Source organism: Arachis stenosperma, chromosome 1 (assembly GCF_014773155.1).
Source record: "Arachis stenosperma cultivar V10309 chromosome 1, arast.V10309.gnm1.PFL2, whole genome shotgun sequence".
NCBI lineage: Eukaryota > Viridiplantae > Streptophyta > Magnoliopsida > Fabales > Fabaceae > Arachis > Arachis stenosperma.
Window position 1 is genome coordinate 41,676,254 of NC_080377.1, and position 18,497 is coordinate 41,694,750.

The following is an 18,497-nucleotide window of genomic DNA, read 5'->3' on the forward strand; positions in this document are numbered from 1 at the left end:
AAAAAAAAAGAGAGAAAGCAAGCGAAAAAAAAAAGAGAAAGAAGAAAACCGAAAAAAAAAGAGAAGAGAAAAAGAAAGAAAAAGAAAGAATAAAGTTGTGATCCAAGGCAAAAAGAGTGTGCTTAAGAACCCTGGACACCTCTAATTGGGGACTTTAGCAAAGCTGAGTCACAATCTGAAAAGGTTCACCCAATTATGTGTCTGTGGCATGTATGTATCCGGTGGTAATACTGGAAGACAGAGTGCTTTGGGCCACGGCCAAGACTCATAAAGTAGCTGTGTTCAAGAATCATCATACTTAACTAGGAGAATCAATAACACTATCTAGATTCTGAGTTCCTAAAGAAGCCAACCATTCTGAATTTCAAAGGATAGAATGAGATGCCAAAACTGCTCAGAGGCAAAAAGCTAAAAGCCCCGCTCATCTAATTAATACTGATCTTCATAGATGTTTTTGGAATTCATTGCATATTCTCTTCTTTTTATCTTATTTGATTTTCAGTTGCTTGAGGACAAGCAACAATTTAAGTTTGGTGTTGTGATGAGCGGATAATTTATACACTTTTTGGCATTGTTTTTAGTATGTTTTGGTAGTTTTAGTTGAGTTTTTAGTATATTTTTATTAGTTTTTAGTTAAAATTTACTTTTCTGGACTTTACTATGAGTTTGTGTGTTTTTCTGTGATTTCAGGTATTTTCTGGCTGAAATTGAAGGTTCTGAGCAAAAATCTGATTCAGAGACTGAAAAGGACTGCAGATGCTGTTGGATTCTGACCTCCCTGCACTCGAAATGGATTTTCTGGAGCTACAGAAGCCCAATTGGCGCGCTCTCAATGGCGTTGGAAAGTAGACATCCTGGGCTTTCCAGCAATATATGATAGTCCATACTTTGCCCAAGATTTGATGGCCCAAACCGGCGTTCAAAGTCACCTCAAGAAATCCCAGCGTTAAACGCTGGAACTGGCACCCAAATGGGAGTTAAACGCCCAAACTGGCATAAAAGCTGGCGTTTAACTCCAAGAAGAGTCTCTACACGAAATTGCTTCATTGCTCAGCCCAAGCACACACCAAGTGGGCCCGGAAGTGGATTTTTATGTCATTTACTCATTTCTGTAAACCTTAGGCTACTAGTTATCTATAAGTAGGACCTTTTACTATTGTATTAGAGGACTTTGGTAGCTATCTTCGTTTTATGCTATCTTAGATCTTTGGGAGGCTGGCCATTCGGCCATGCCTAGACCTTATGCTTATGTATTTTCAACGGTGGAGTTTCTACACACCATAGATTAAGGTGTGGAGCTCTGCTGTACCTCGAGTATTAATGCAATTACTATTGTTCTTCCATTCAATTCCGCTTGTTCTTTGTCCAAGATATCACTTGTTCTTCAACTTGATGAATGTGATGATCCGTGACACTCATCATCATTCTCACCTATGAACAAGGTGACTGACAACCACTTCTGTTCTACAAGCAATCAAGGCTCTAGTGAATATCTCTTGGATTCCTGATTGCACGATGCATGGTTGATCGCCTGACAACCGAGTGCTCGCCTGACAAACGAGCCAACCATTCCGTGAGATCAGAGTCTTCGTGGTATAGGCAAGAACTGATGGCGGCATTCAAGAGAATCCGGAAGGTCTAACCTTGTCTGTGGTATTCTGAGTAGGATTCAATGACTGAATGACTGTGACGTGCTTCAAACTCCTAGCAGGCGGGGCGTTAGTGACAGACGCAAAAGTATCGATGGATATTATTCCGGCCTGACCGAGAACCGACAGCTGAATTCTGCTATGCTGTGACAAAGCATATGCAATCGCTTTCACTGAGAGGATGGGAGGTAGCCATTGACAACGGTGAAACCCTACACGAGCTTGCCATGGAAAGGAGTAAGAAGGATTGGATAAAGACAGTAGGAAAGCAGAGAGACGGAAGGGAAGGCATCTTCATGCGCTTATCTGAAGTTCCTACCAATGACTTACATAAGTATCTCTATCTTTATCTTTTATGTTATTTTCGTTCATCATCATATCCATTTGAGTCTGCCTGACTAAGATTTGCAAGATGACCATAGCTTGCTTCATAGCAACAATCTCCGTGGGATCGACCCTTACTCACGTAAGGTATTACTTGGACGACCCAGTGCACTTGCTGGTTAGTTGTGCGAAGTTGTGTAATGCCATGGGATTGAACTACCAAGTTTTTGGAGTTCATGACCGGGGATTATGAGAGTTGTGAAAAGTATTGTTCACAATTTCGCGCACCAGTTACCTTAGGCCAAAAATGTTGTAGTGAATTAATTAATCAAGCAAATATAATTCACAAAAGAAAGAAGCAGAGAAATATAAAGAGACAAGTGAAATACGGAGAAAAGAATACCAGCGGCAGCTCAAAGGAGAAATATGGAAGGAGAAAAAGCTGCGTTGAAGAAGAAGCTTGATCCAAAAAATTTCTATCGTGGCAATTATGGTGGCAACGATGGTGGAAATTGTAGCAACAATAGTGACTACAGAGCAAACATATCTAAAACTGTGTTGACAGAGGAGGTCGTTAGATTCAAAAGCTTTCTACCGCGGCAATTACAGCGGCAACGATAGCGAAAACTGCGACAGCAACGATGACGAAAATTGTAGCGGCAACAGTGGCTACAAAGCAAATAGATCTAAAACCATAATATTTATAGAGGAGGTGGCTCGATTGAGAAGCTTCCTGCGACAACTGTGGCAGCAACAGTGGCAAAAACGACGGCAGAAACAGCGACTGCAACGATAACTACACCAACAATAGAGAACGTAGGTTTTGTCACCATTCTCTTCTCTTCTCTTTGACTCAGTCTCTCATTTTTTGGAAAACTCAGAAGAAGATGATTTTTTACTGAGAGTTTAAATATTAAGTATATATTTTTTTCGGCTCTAACCTTTTTTCTTTGAGACATAATTTACCCTAATTATTTTGAAACCTCATCCAGGCCTTATTCACTAAAAAAATTGACAAAACAACCACTACAACTGGATGGTAAATAGTTACCAGTATCAAGTGTCAACTCCTTTGGTTTAAGGGACCAAAAATTCTCTCTTAATATCTTCTTATTCTTCTTCATCCTCCTCTTCTTCTCCATATTTTTCATCTTTTTCAGAGTCATCATCAATGACTACCCACAAATCAAAAAAAGAATCCCCTGAAAATTCATACAAAACCACAAAATACACACCTTTATTCGGTGCCACTTCTTTTCTAATTGCACCACTCCTCTACATCGGCGACCACCAGTGGTAGAAGAAGAATCTATGACAGAAATGAAGTAATCAGCAAAAGAAGCATCAAAGAAGAAACAACAACAATGATAAAAAATCACAAGTGTAATATGCCCCAGCCTGCTCTCGCTGCCCACTACCCTAGCGTTCCTCGTGCTGGCCATGGCCTTGTTTCTGGAGATTTACCTTATGGCGGTACTATCGGCTGGTGGTGCCCGTGGCGGGGGAGGGATTCAGATGGGAGACGATTCGGATTGGGTACGACATCATGGCAGAAAAGGAGGGTGTGAACGTGGTTGCTATCGGAGATGTTCGTGGTAGTTTTGGGGCTGATCCAATGGAAGGTGATTTAGGGTGGTGGTGGTGGTGGTTTAGGGCAACAAGGAGAAGAGTAGGAGGAAGAGGAAACTATGGTGGTAGTGGTGAAGGTGAAGCTCAATCATAATGGTGATGGAGATAGAGATGCGAAGAAAAAAGGAGAAGAAGAAGAAGGAAAGAAAATGGAGGAGAAGAGGATGAGGATGAAGAAGAAGAGGAAGATGTTAAGAGGGGGGTTTTTAGTCCCTCCAACTAAAGGAACTGGCACCTGACACAGGTAACCATTTGCCATCCGATTGCAGGAATCATTTTGTCATTTTTTCTTTTTTTTTTGTGGATGGGGACCTGGATGAGATTTAAGGATGATTAGAGTGCGCTATATCTTGCGGAAAAAAGATTAATGCGCTATTATCAAAATTAACAACTCATACATCAATAATCATATTTTGAACAACAAAACTATCATTGTACCAGATCATCAAATTAGAAAAACTTCATGTGCGGCGAGAGAGATCCAGGAAACCAACTTCGTCGACGCATAGTGAAGGGAACAAGTGACTGAGTGTCGGCGAGAGAAAGAGGTGAAGAGAGATAGAGGCATCGAGGTAGGGATTAAGGTTAGAGGGTGGAGGCCGAGACAAAATAGTTAGAAAATTAGGGTTACATATATATATATATTAGGAGTGTTCAAAACCGATCCAGACCAAATTAAACTGACAAACCAAATCAAAAAAACCGAAAAATCGAACAAAATCGAAAACCGAAAAAATGTGTTTTGCTGTTTTTTTGTAGTTCAGTTCGATTTTCGGTTCTGACCAGGAAAACTCTAACCGAACCAAACCGAACCGAACTGGTGAAGTTAAAAAACCCTAAAAAACCAACCCTACTCCCCCCACCCCCACCTCACCCGACCCCCAAACGGCCAAACCCCAATTCCCTTGGGCGCGATTCCTGAGCAGCAGTGAGCCCTAACCCCACGCCTCCCACCCCCAATCCAAAGCTCTCAGTCTCAGCCTCTCATAGTCGCACTCTCCTCTCACCGTCGTGCTCTCCTCTCACGGTCGCGCTCTCCTCTCTGCAGTAGCGCTCTCCTCTCACGGCGGCGAACCCACGTTCCTCCCAGTCTGCCACCACGTTCTTCGCGGACAGAGCACCACAAAGCCCCAGCCATAGCCTGAACGACCCTCGCACACAGCAGTAGCAGTCTAGCAGAGCATGACCCTCGTCCCTCGCACCCAGCGCCAGTAGTAGCAGAGCACGACCCTCGTCCCTCGCACCCAGCAGTAGCAGAGCCCGACCCTCACAGCCTCGCACCCTGTAGTAGCAGAGCCACAACCCTCTGGTTATTGATGGTTATTGATCTATTTTGTTAGGTATTATTGCTGGTTAAATTATTGTTGCTGGTTATTGATGCTGACTTGCTGATTTTGTTCTATTTGTTGAATTGTTTGCTGACTTGGTTATTGATTATTGTTGCTGGTTAAATTATTGTTTGCTGGTTATTCATTTATTGTTCAATTTATTGAGATTAGTTTATTGTTCAATTTATGTTCAGTTTATTCTTGTTAATTTGGTATTGCTGGTTATTGACTCATGATAACAAAAAGGGAACTCTGAGGCATGCCTTTTGAGTAGAATTATAACAGAAATGAAGGCTTCTTAGTGTATCATAACTTATAATTCAATCGGCTCTTTTTATATAAGCATCTTCTCATCATAAAACTATTGCACAACAAAATAGTGAAGAAGAGTTTGATTTATATTCTTTGCAATTAAAAATGAAGAGTTTAGGATTAAAAGGTATGTCTATTAAAAGAAAATAAAAATTTATGCCCCCAACTACATATTATGTACTTGAATTGCTCCAACACAATTTTCACCTTCCTACTTTTGTTGCAGGAATAGCTTTTTGGGCTGCCTTTACCACTTTCCTCTTGCTCTTTGCTTATCCATATCCTCCACTTCTAATTAAAAGCAGAGTTTCATACTTCTTTTGTTGATCTTGCGTTGAGGATTTTCAGCAACTTTTCACCCTTTAACATCCATATTTATTTTATTTTTCTTCTTCTATAATCTGAACGAATATATACATTATTGCTTATTTTCTTCATGGTATGAACATAGATAAAATTGCAGAAATATACTCTGGGGATATAAAGTTCCAGTCACATAGTGTTGTCTTGTGGTGCTTAATTAATTATCATACTTTTATCAAACGTATTTCTCATTATTTCATTGCATGATGTATATATACTACTATCACCATGGTTTCATTTCATGTAGCTGTTTCCTAAGATTAATTGTATTGGCACTTATACTTTTGAATTTTGGTCATTCTGGTATATGTATATTATGATGTCACTGACGTGGCGGAAATTGACGAGTTAAGAATTTATTAATAGGGACACGTTGCAAGTACAGTCCTTAACCAGCCGAAAATCCGCTTATCAATTTAAAAAGGGGTTGTCACAATATTGAAAATTAAAATACTGGGAGTATGAATCCCAGATCGTCTCCCAACGAGTTGTAAGGAGATGTGCTATTTCATCAATCAGATGTTTTCAAAAATGGTTGAGTTGATAAACAGAAATTTAAATTAAAGAATTTAATTAATTTTAAATAAAAGCTTTGACTGGGGGTAGATTAGTTGGAAGCTCTATTCTTGTTGAAATACTCTCAAGATTAATTAATAATTAGAAGTTACTCTGCTTAGTTAACCCTTACTAGGTAAAGAAAAGTCAAGCAAGTTGGAAATCGGTTTCTAGTCATAAGTCCTAATCCTCTTCCTTGGGAAGGACTAGAGTTAATGATTAGAGGGTGATTCAACAATAAAACCAATTATAATTTCTCTCTTGAGTAGTTCAACTCAAGGGTTCCTTTCAATCATCCCCAATCAAGTCATGGAACTACTCACTCATCATAATTATAAAATTCACAGAATTAATGGTAAAAATAAAAGAAGACATGATAAACAATAATGAAAGGATTAATTGAAAATAAAAATAGTCTATATTAATAACTTGTAAAAATAAGCCAAAGTCAACTCTAGAGAGATTAAAAATATGGAAGAATAAATATAAAAAGTAAATAACAAAATAAGATGACTAGTACCGGAGGTAGACTCTTCTCAAAAGTTAAAGCCAAAATCTTCCAATGCTAATTATGAATGCTCAAGTGGGTGAAAAACCTAGTGGAGGAGTAAATTCAGATCTAAAACTAAAAATTATGCAGAATGAATTGTTGTCCTTCATTTCCGCATGTTTCCTGACTCTAATCTGTAATTTCGGGTCAAAAACTGGGTTGAAATCCGGCCCAAAAACTCTGCCAGCGACTTCTAAAATTCTGCAGATCGCGCACGTCATGCGGCTGCGTCATTCACGCGGACGCGTCATTCGGCGTTTTGCTTTTCCATGCGGGCGCATCGTCCATGCCTCCGCGTCGCTTCTGTTTTTTCCAATCCGCGCGTCCGCGTCACTCATGCGGCCGCGTCACTGCGATTTTCTCTTTTCCGCGCGGTCGCGTCGCTGACGCGTACGCGTCACTTCTCACTGGTCATCTCCTCCATTTCTTGTATTCCTTCCATTTTTGCAAGCTTCCTTCCCAATCTCCCACTCATTCATGTCCTGTAAAGCCTGAAACACTTAACACACAGATCACGGCATCGAATGGAATAAAGGGGAATTAAAATACCTACTTAAAGGTCTCCAGGAAGTAAGTTTTCAATCATGTAATAATTTTAGGAAGGAAATATAAATGCATGCTAATTATATGAATAAGTGGGTAAAGACCATGATAAAATCACACAATTAAACACATTGTAAACCATAAAATAGTGGTTTATCAGTTACTGAAGCTATAGATATTGGACTTGTACCCTCACTCTCATATAGAACACCAATGCCAATTCAACTTTAGAGTAGAGAATAGATGCATAAATATTTTTTATTATTATTATTACTATTGTTGTTATTGTTCTTATTATGTAATTGATTTTTTTTTATTTCAGGTTGGTTTGTATAAGAAGTTTAGTTGTTTTGTTGGAGAAGACACCATAACTTTGCTATCTTTTAATGCCAATTTATTTTTATTTTCAGTTTGTGTTGACTGCTAAACTATTAAACTTCTTTAATTGTCGTATTTGAATTTCTTTTGTCATTAAATTTTATTAGATCTAGGCTTTGTTAGCTATTGTGTATTTGTGTTTATCGATTTCAATGTTATGACTTTGTGAAATAGTATGGTAGTATTTTTTTCTGAATTTATTGAAAAAACCAAACAAACCGAACCAAACTAAACCGATTTTAATTGGTTTAGTTCGGTTCAGATGACCTTGATAAAAAAACCGAGCCAAATTCGAACCGTAGTTTAATTAGACGGTCGGATCGGATGACTTTTCCCTCAAAAATCGAACCAAACCGCACCACAAACACCCTTATATATATATATATATATATATATATATATATATATATATATATATATATATATATATATATATATATTTAAGTAAAGTTGTTTTTGGCAGGAATTTCGTAGGTTCATAAGACAGGTACCTCAATATTTATCTCGTTTCCATTTATTCGTGGGAATAGATTTCTATCTTCGTAGGAATTCACCGGGTCTCCAATAGCCTCTTCGTTATGGATAATTTTTGCAAGTATCGTGAGTACAAATTTTTTTGTTATCTCTATTTTTTTTAAAATATAGTCATAATTGTGTTTTTGTAGTTTGATATATATTTTAAATTATAAATATGAATCTCATTTGATTATATTATTAATGAAGTATGATTATAAATGTGAATTAAATTTGGTTATTATATTGTTTCCAAACTTTAATTATAAATGTAATTATGAAATCATTCTATATTATTATTATGCAAATTACTAATTTTTTATGTTTATACCGTTATTATGCATATTTTTTTGCAGATTTTAATCAAAGAATTTATTTGCTGCAAGAAAGAATTTGAGTTGATTCGATATTTAATATTTGGAAGCAAAATCTATTTCTCTTTTATAAATACTAGTTTTACCATATAACAAAGTCTTTTATTTTTTGTCATGATGAAAAGCAAAGAATTTTTTATATTTTTCTAAATAATAAAATCAAAATGAAATTGACTTACAAATTGAAATATTTCAAAAGTAAATAAATTTTACTGAAACATAAAATTTGTTGCAAAGTAAAATAAAAGAATGAAAAATAAAATTTGAATATAAAATGACTGAACTTAAACTTGTTAGAAGAATAAATTGCATAAATAAAAATTACAAGAATTATAAAAAAGAAAGTATAAAAAATGTAGAGAAAATTCTAAAGAATGCAATATTTTTGACACTTGACAATGATCAAAGTTTAAACTTGTTGAACGCTACTGTCAAAGAGTTTAATGATATCTTATCAAAAATATTATTTTTGATATAATAAATGCACACTAAATATTTATTTTTTGATTAGAAAAAAGAAAATATAAATACTTAATATTATTCAATATTTTTGACGATCTCAGAGTCATCAACTATTTCTTTAATGATGGTTTCCTCCATCAAATATCACCCGCTTAGATTACCTATATATTTTCCAATAAATTTAGAAGGTATGATCGACACGGTACAAGTCATTTCTTCGTCTTCTCTTTCTCGAAATACTCCTCATCAATACAGTTGAATATATTTTAGAGAGTGGAGTTTTAACGGTTTTGCCTTTTCCTTCAATCAGTATGGGTTTTTTTTCTTTTGCGACTGTTTTAGCATTCGCTAAAAAGACAATTTCATTTAAAGAGCAAAAGGTTTTGTACCTGATCGGTCGAGGTAGAAGAAACACCAGTATTAAGTCGACACAACCGTCGACCACCTTGGTTACCACCAATTTGACCTCCAAAAATTTGTACTTCTACCACAGTCTCGACTAAAATAACTACATCAAGCCTGTTGCGATTGATATTTTCTCATTTTTCGATCGCTAAACTCTTACCGATTTTGATCTATCCAACTCCAATAGCCTGGGATTGAAGAAACGAAAGGCATAATTGTCCTGTAGACTTTGAGAAGATTGAGCCTCCGAGCATCTTGCTGGATGTCTTTTTCCAGCTTGCTCTTCTTTGTCAAAATTAATTTTTGATGGCTTGATTAATTTAAATCCAACTCTAATAAATGTTTGATCAACTTCTACAGTTATGTATAAAATTTCACAAATATTTTTACGTAGTGCGCAAAATATTAGTGAAATATCATATCATCATTGAAGAATCAAGGATAATAAGATAATAAATATGAAAAATATAAAAAATTATCTTCGATATAACAAATACTCCAAGTATTTATATTTTTAACTAGATGGACAAAAGCATAAAAATTTATTATCATTAAATATTATTTTCGACAAATTCATATTCAATCATTTCTCTTTCTTTCTTCTTTTCTTCTTTTAGTTTTTTAGTTTGTCGAACTTTTTCAATCAAATGAGCAAAGTCAGTGATATATACATGCATTTCGACGCTTATTAAAGCAAAAAATACTCCATTTTTTGAGACATGTCTCCGATCATATACTTTTAATATGTCACCGTTTTTTTTGACATCTTGATACCAAAATATTCAAATTTTTTGATGATTCACACTTGTCTTTGATTGAATCATAAAATATGTAACTGAATACTTAATCTCTTTTAAAGAAATTTCAATTTACACTTAAAACTCTAAGTACATAATCACTTCTAAAATGATTTCAATTTGTGCTTAAAATTGATTGATAATGCAATATTTTTTACCCTTAGCAATGATAAAATTTAAAGGGAGCTACTCAAATGAAGATGTAAAAAACATCTTTTTATGAAGATGCTTTGTATAAAAGTGTGATTTATTGATTTGGCCACACTTTAAATAAAAACAACACTTTTATAACATATCAAAATCTAATCCTACAATCCATCATCCAAGGGTCAAAAAAAAAAATCATCACATGAAGATAATTATAATATCTTCATGGGAGTACCCACCAAATTTAAATTTGTCAAATACTAATAACCTGGCAAACAATTTGAATAATATCTTATCAAAAATATTATTTTTGATATAACAACCTTATAATTTTATTTATGAAGTGTTTGTGATAAATTACAAATTGTGAAATTTACTCATAAACTTATGATTATTTAACATTGAATAAAATCTTTAAAATAAACAATTATTTTGGGACAACTATCCCTTGTTCGTTGTCTTTTCCCCGCAGCGCTAGTAGCTATGATTAGACGTTTTGACCCGACAACTGAACCTTTTGTACTACCATTACTAATTAAAAAATATTAAAAATTATCAAAATTTATTAATTTTAATTATTATTTAATTATTAAATTATTTTTTTAGTTTAATTTTATTTATTTAATAATTTAATAATATATTTTATTTTATATTTATATATATATATTAATAATTAATTAATAATAATTAAAAATAATAAATTCTAATGGCGTATATCATATCTCTCTTAATAATAAACAACATGCTCGCTTACCATGGAAAACAAGCTAACATATAGTATCGAAACTATATGACGCGCTATAGTTCAAGTTCAAAGGTGTTTTTAAATTTGTGGTATAATTAATCTTTGACCATGGATGTTTTTAAATTGATATGATCAAAATCAATCTCATCAAGCTAGCTAGAACTATACGCTAAAGCAAGATCCACATCATATCTTTGCTTAATATTTTATGTGTAATTTTCATGGTTATGAAAATCGTATAGAGCCAAAATTTGGTTTAATAAAAAATTAGCTACTAAATTAGTTTGATTTAAAAAAAATGTTTGGATTTTAATAAATTAATTGGTGAAAAAATCGGTTAACAAAATTTTTGAATAATTAATTAATTTAAAATAATAAAACACACAAAAATATTTTTTTAAAAAATATATATTTTATATAAATATATATAGTATTTTATTATATCTAGTTTAATTTCAATTAAACATCTGTTAAACTTTTAAAGTTTTAATCTTCTAACTCTACTAATTTAATTTGATAACTTGTTTAGTTTTTAGAATCTTAATAATATCTCCTCTCCTTACTCAGACTCCATATTATTAGATACAAAATTTACCTACTAACCTTGATTGAAGCATTATCGATAAAACATAAAATATATGTTCAAGCTAGGAGGACGATAAAGATGAACTAAGTATTAAAAAATAACGATAACGTTTTGTCCAATAAAAATATATTTAAGTTAAATGCACAAATGTACTTTTATTGATACAGTCACTTATAAAGAATAATATTTTTAACCCCACTATAAAATATAAATTATAATTATAATTAAATAAGAGATAAGATTAGAAAGATTGAAAACGTGAGTTTTATTTTGATTTGGACGTATTTGTACCTAAGCCCAGTCACTACAACAAATTCGGGCTGAGGCAACCCTTTAAAAACGTTGCTTATAATAAGAGAAAGTGTTACCTTTGATAAAAGGCAACACTTTCCGACAAAAGGCAACGCTTTTTGGGGGTTGGCTATACGGCCGTTACCTTTGGTCTAAGGCAACGCTTTTGTATATTAAAGGGAACCCTTTTTTTGGCAACCTTCAAAAAACGTTACCTTTTCTGCAAATAAAGCAACTCCGCGAAAGGGTTGCCTTAGAGCACCCAAACACAACGCTTTATATGAAACGCTATGGCAACACTTTTTACGAGTTGTATTTTCTAATATATAAAGCAACACTTGTCCAGAGTTTTTTAAGTTGCCTTTTCCTCCACCTAAAGCAACACTTGTCCAGGTTTTTTTAAGTTGCATTTTCATATACCTAAAGCAACACTTGTCCAAATTTTTTTAAGTTGCCTTTTTTATAGACCTAATGCAACATTTATGTAGGTTTATTTACAGTTGTCTTTTTTTAATACCTAAAGCAACACCTTATTGAATTTTTCTTAGATTCTCTTTTTTAATATCTAAAATAATATTTTTTTATCTTTGTTATATTTATATGATATTTGAAGAATATATAACACCCGCATTTGAATAAGATAATAATATATATTGCATATATATATATATATATATAGAAAGGTCTTCCAAGTACCAATTAACATATATACTTGCTAATAAGTTACCAAGTCAAATAAATAATAAACCTAAGTAAGCAAAATACATGTTTTTCTGCTAATGAACTTAAACAAAAAAGAAACTAAGTTGTCCACTAAAAACCAAGAAGACTTTGTGCTTCACCATTGTGGCAAGAATTGTCTTTATGTCTTCAAAAAACTTCCTCCAACAATAAGAAAGCTATAGTCAAATTTAAATGAACAAAAAAATTATAGTCAAAACATCAGCTATACAATAATATGTATACTCAAGTGGTACAACAATTAGCATACATATACCTATTCATGATTTGGTATATGAGTCGATGGAGGAGAATGCCGAGGAACTAAATTTGGATCTTGTGCACTATTTGCAGACGATTGCTTAGATCGCAAGAGAGAAAGTGCTTCATCAACATTCATACCAGGAGAAGTTTGTTGCAACATAAGTTTGACAATATCTTCCAATCCTTGCAGTCGTTGCTTATGGTCATCTAATTCAGTTTTTAAAGCTGTTACCTTCTCTTCACTTTGTTTTTTGATTTCATCTATTTCTTTATTTTTCTTAAGAGAAGTTTTTGTAACAGTTTTTCCATAACATCGAACTCTTCCTGGATTCTCTTTACCAAAAACTTTTTGAAATGCATTAGTAGGAGTTTCTCCAGCTTCTTGGAGATCATCAAGTTTATCCTATACACACAAATATATGATATGTCTATTTTTAGTGATAAAAATTCAATGAAAGAATCCAAAAACCTATTGATAACTAATAGGGACAGCAATCCAAAATAGCCATAAAAGAGCCATAAAACAGCAGTCCATGATAGCCATATAACATGGTTGTAAATTGTCATAGAATAGCAATTAAATCAACTATAAAACAGCCATGAAATAACCATAAAATAGCAGTCCATAATAGCCATAAAACATGGATAAAATAGCCATAGAACAGCAACTAAATCAGCCATGAAACAGACATAAAATAGCCATAGAACAGCAACTAAATCAGCCATGAAACAGCCCATGAAACAGCCATGAAACAGCCACAAAATAGATACCACAAAACATAGAAAGCAGCAAGTCAGCAACCATGACAACCACAAAATAGTCATAAAGTAGATACTAAAACAATAACCATGATAGCCATAAAATAGTCATAAAATAGCTGCCATGACAGCCATAAAATATGCATAAAATAGCCATAAAACAACAACTAAATCAGCCATGAAACCGCCCATGAAACAGCCGCAAAATAGATACCATAACAATAATCACGATAGCCATAAAACAGCAAAAAAATAGCATCCATGACAGTCATAAAACAACTACTAAAACAAGAAAATTATAGAGGAACTTACAATAACAGCTTGTGTTTCTACATCAAGTGTTTTCCCTTTTAGTCCATTCCGAGTTGCAACAAACATTTCAGCTTGATTTGGTTCCTCTTTGCTCTCTTTTTTCTCACGCTACAGATCAAGATAACAATTACAAAGTTATAACATACTAAAATTAGGGAGAAGTAACAAGTAGAGAATTTTAACTCAAATGTGACCTTACCAAATCAACACGCACTCTTGCAAAATTGATTGGGCCCATTTTATGCCTCCATTGTTGCTTCTTGCGATTTTTAGAATTTATAACACACATGGCCTGTGTTTAAAATAAACAATGATAAAAAATATAAAAATTGAAAGAATTATACTTGATCATATCAAATAATAATAATTGAAATCCTCTAGCTCACTTTGACAGTTGGAATACTCCAATATGCAATTAGCTTCCGAAATTGTATTTCTGGAATTTCCAAAGGACGATTCACCAACATATCCTCAATATTTTCAGAATATGGTTCAAAATGCTTCTTTTTTATTCTTGTTTTGTAACGCTTTCATGCTCCTTGAACACCAGTCATCACCCATAACTTTGAAGATTTTGGAAGAATGAACTTTGACTACAAACACATCAATTTCATCATATCATATGCATAAAATAATTATTAACATATGGCATAAACATAAAGATAAATGGAGCTTATATTAATATACTTCCAAATGCGCTTTTTGATTTGCTTAGGCACAGCTTTCCAATTAGTGTACATCAAGGTAATAAAATCACTATTCCTTCCCGTTGTTCCAATAAAATTAGTTAAATCCTTCACTCTCTGAGCTGTTGGCCCCACGGCTGCTCCCTGATCAAAAGTCACTTCCTCCCTTTCTTTCCAAGTTCTTGCATAAATCTTTAGGCATCTTATTTTTCCACGAGTCTTTTTAACCTTTGAAGTATCTAAATTAAAAATTGAGAAATATGTCCCACACAAACTCATAATCAAGATGCAGAAAAATTCAGAAAATTCTAAGAAGCAACAATCAGAACATAAAAGAGGGAAAACTTCATGAAAACTGCTAACATAAAGCGATAAATTTGACTTATATACCATAAAAGAGGGAAACAAGTCACTCAAAAGTCTTCAGAATCATATTCTTCATCCGATCCTGTGTTATACTCTTGGGAAAAATAGACTTCTTTTGCGACATCGACCAGAACTTCATTCAAATCATTCCTTACCAAGTCTACTTCACCATCATCATTAGGTATAGAAGGAACCGTCGAATTATCAAATGGCTCATTTTCATAAGTATCTTCAGCATCAATGGCAACTTGATCACTTATGCTAAATAGGTCCCTTGGAACAGTCTTCATTACATAATGTTTATTTTTATCAAATGCATCTTGCACATAGAAGCATTGGTGCACTTGACATGCCAATACAAAAGGCTCTTCATGATAGCACTTTTTGTTAAAATGCACATATGTCGAGCCATAAGCATCCTCCCTAGCCTCATACCAATCACATTTGAACAATGTAACCTTAAAATTTTCATAGTAGTCCAACTCAATGATATCATTCACTCTACCATAATAAGAAACATTTTCATGAATTGGATTTGTATCCTTTGTGCTTGCAAAGCTTGTCGTTAATGCTACTAAAGTAACACCACTATTTTGTGTCTTGTGTCTTACCTCACGTTGCCTAGTGTGAAATCTATATCCGTTGATAAAATAACCAGAATATCTTTTTGCACATTGGGTTGGTCCTCTAGAGAGCTCTTTTATCCAATTTGGAACATCATGCCGCAAAGCACGTGTTTTAAACCATGTAGGAAAGTTTTTGCTATGGTTTTTAGCTCTCATCCATCATGTTCCTTATTGATAAGTCTCATGCTCACTAAAACTCAAAAGTATAATATTTGTAAGTATAAAACAGACCTATCAATTTCTAATTAAAATACCAAAATATAGTAGAATTAGTATGATTTACCTAACATAGTCGTCTATTTTGTGACAATTCAATAATATGTAGCTATGAACTTGCTCTCGAGACTTGTCGTCAAGGAGAAAAGGTTCACCTTTCTTTGCACCCAAAGGAACACCTCTTTTTGGAAATAGATTCGAAAATGCATCTGTAGTTTCCATCATAGAATTATTAGGTTCATCATTATTTCTGGGTTGTCTATTCAATTTTGTTTGGACACCAGAATGTAAGTAACGCGAGCAAAATGTCAAACATTCTTCAACCAAATATGCCTCTGCAATAGATCCTTCAGGACGACTTCTGTTTCGAACATAGGACTTCAAAGTACACATGTATCTTTCGGGAGGATACATCCACCGAAATTGAACTGGACCTCCCAATCTCACTTCATTAGCCAAATGAATAGGCAAATGAATCATTATGTCGAAGAAAGAAGGAGGAAAGATCCTTTCTAATTGGCATAATATTGTGACAATATCCTCTTGTAATTGATCTATCTCTTGTAATGTGATAGACTTTTGACACAATTGACGAAAAAATGAGCTAAGTCAAATCAAAGGAACTGCAACTTGATCTGGAAGTATTCCTTTGATAGGAATTTGTAACAAATAGTGAAGCATGAAATGAGCATCATGAGTCTTATAACCAGATATTCTTCTCTCCAAAAGGTTCACACACCAAAAAATATTTGAAGCAGAGCCATCTGGCAACTTTGCTGTCTTCAAGACGTCACAAAAAATTGACTTTTCAGCATTGGTCATTGAGTAGCATGCCTTTGCCAGCTTCACCTTTTTCCTACCATTTGTTTTCTTGGGGAGAAGGTTCTTTCGAATGCCCATTTCTTGCAAGTCATATCGAGCATTTGTGTGATCTTTTGTCTTGCCAGAAATATCCAAGAGAGTTTCAAGAATACTATCAACTATGTTCTTTTCTATGTGCATCACATCTAAATTGTGTCATGATGTGTTATACTGCCAATAAGGTAAATCAAAGAATATTGACCTCTTCTTCCATGGACCATCTTTCTTTGGTTTTAGCTTCCCAAATGAATTATCCACATACTCCAACTGACTTAAAGCTTCAGTACCCGATAATAATGGTGGAGCTTGCCTATATTCTACTTTTCCATTGAAAGATCTCTTATTAGCTCTCCATGGATGATCCTCAGGCAAAAAGGCACGATGACCCATATAGCATGTCTTGCGACTATATTTAAGATAGTTAGAACAAGTCTCATGGTTACAACAAGGGCAAGCTAGCTTCCCTTTTGTACTCCAACCAAATAGCATTGCGTAAGCCGGAAAATCACTAATTGTCCACATAAGAGCTGCATACATTTGGAAGGTTTCATTTTTTGATGCATCATATGTTTCCACCCCAACCTCCCACAACTCCTTCAACTCCTCGATCAAAGGTTGCAAGTAAATGTCTATATCATTTCCTGGTGACTTTGGTCCAGGGATTAGCAACGACAACATAAAGTATTCCTGTTTCATAGACATCCATGGCGGCAAATTATAAGCCATTAAAACAACAGGCCATGTGCTATGAGATATGCTCATGGTTCGATATGGATTGAATCCGTCACTTGACAAGCCAAGTCTCACATTACGGGGATCGAGAGCAAAATTTGTATGACGATTGTCAAAGTCCTTCCATGACTGTCCATCAGCGGGATGCCTTAACTTCTCATCTTTTCTGCGTTCTTCATCATGCCACCTCATGCTTTTAGCTATTGCTGAGCACATGAATAGTCTTTGAAGCCTGGGAATTAGGGAAAAAAGTCGCAACGTCTTCACAGGAATATTGTGATATTTTTTTGAAGGCAAAACATCAGCTTCAACTACAGGATGCACAATCCAACGCGAAGCGCCACATTCATGACAAGATGTGTCCTTCTCATACTCTTTCCAATATAGCATGCAATCGTTCGGGCATGCGTCAATCTTTTTATAGTCAAGACCTAAATCTCTCACCATAGTCTTGGCTTTATTGAAAGAAGTAGGAATATTTAAGTTAGGAATAGCCTCTTTTAGCAACTCCAAGAGAGAAGTAAAAGAGGCATTACTCCACCCATGTTGACACTTTAACAAGTATAATCGGATGGTGAAAGACAACGTAGAAAACTCGTCGCAACCGGGATACAGTTCTTTGCTAGCCTCTTTAACCAAGTTATAGAATTTCTTTGCATCTTCATTCATACCTTCTTTTATCCCTTCCGCTTGTGCCACATCTCGAAATCTATCGTTCAACAAGGCGTCCATGTCGTCGTACGAGTTAGTCTCACTCTCACTGTCAATCTAATTATCGCTATCGCTATCAACATCCATGCCGACTACGCTTTCCCCATGATGAATCCATCTCGTATAACCATTAACGAATCCAAAGGCAATCAAATGAATATAAATTGTTTGTCTTTTGTGCCACAAGAAATTACAACACTTTGCACAAGGGCATAAGATTTCCTCTCCTTGTGGGTATCCGATGGAGTAAGCAAAGTCTAAGAAGTCATTGACACCGTTACTAAACTCGGCTT

At 34.5% G+C, this 18,497-nt stretch overlaps 1 protein-coding gene across 1 annotated transcript; it reads right to left on the bottom strand.

Annotated features, from left to right (window-relative positions):
• Nucleotides 1–16,917: 16,917 nt before the first annotated feature.
• On the bottom strand, nucleotides 16,918–18,225 carry LOC130978537 (uncharacterized). Its single transcript, XM_057902259.1, has one exon. It carries the CDS (start codon nucleotides 18,223–18,225, stop codon nucleotides 16,918–16,920), a length of 1,308 nt encoding a protein of 435 aa, XP_057758242.1.
• Nucleotides 18,226–18,497: the final 272 nt, after the last annotated feature.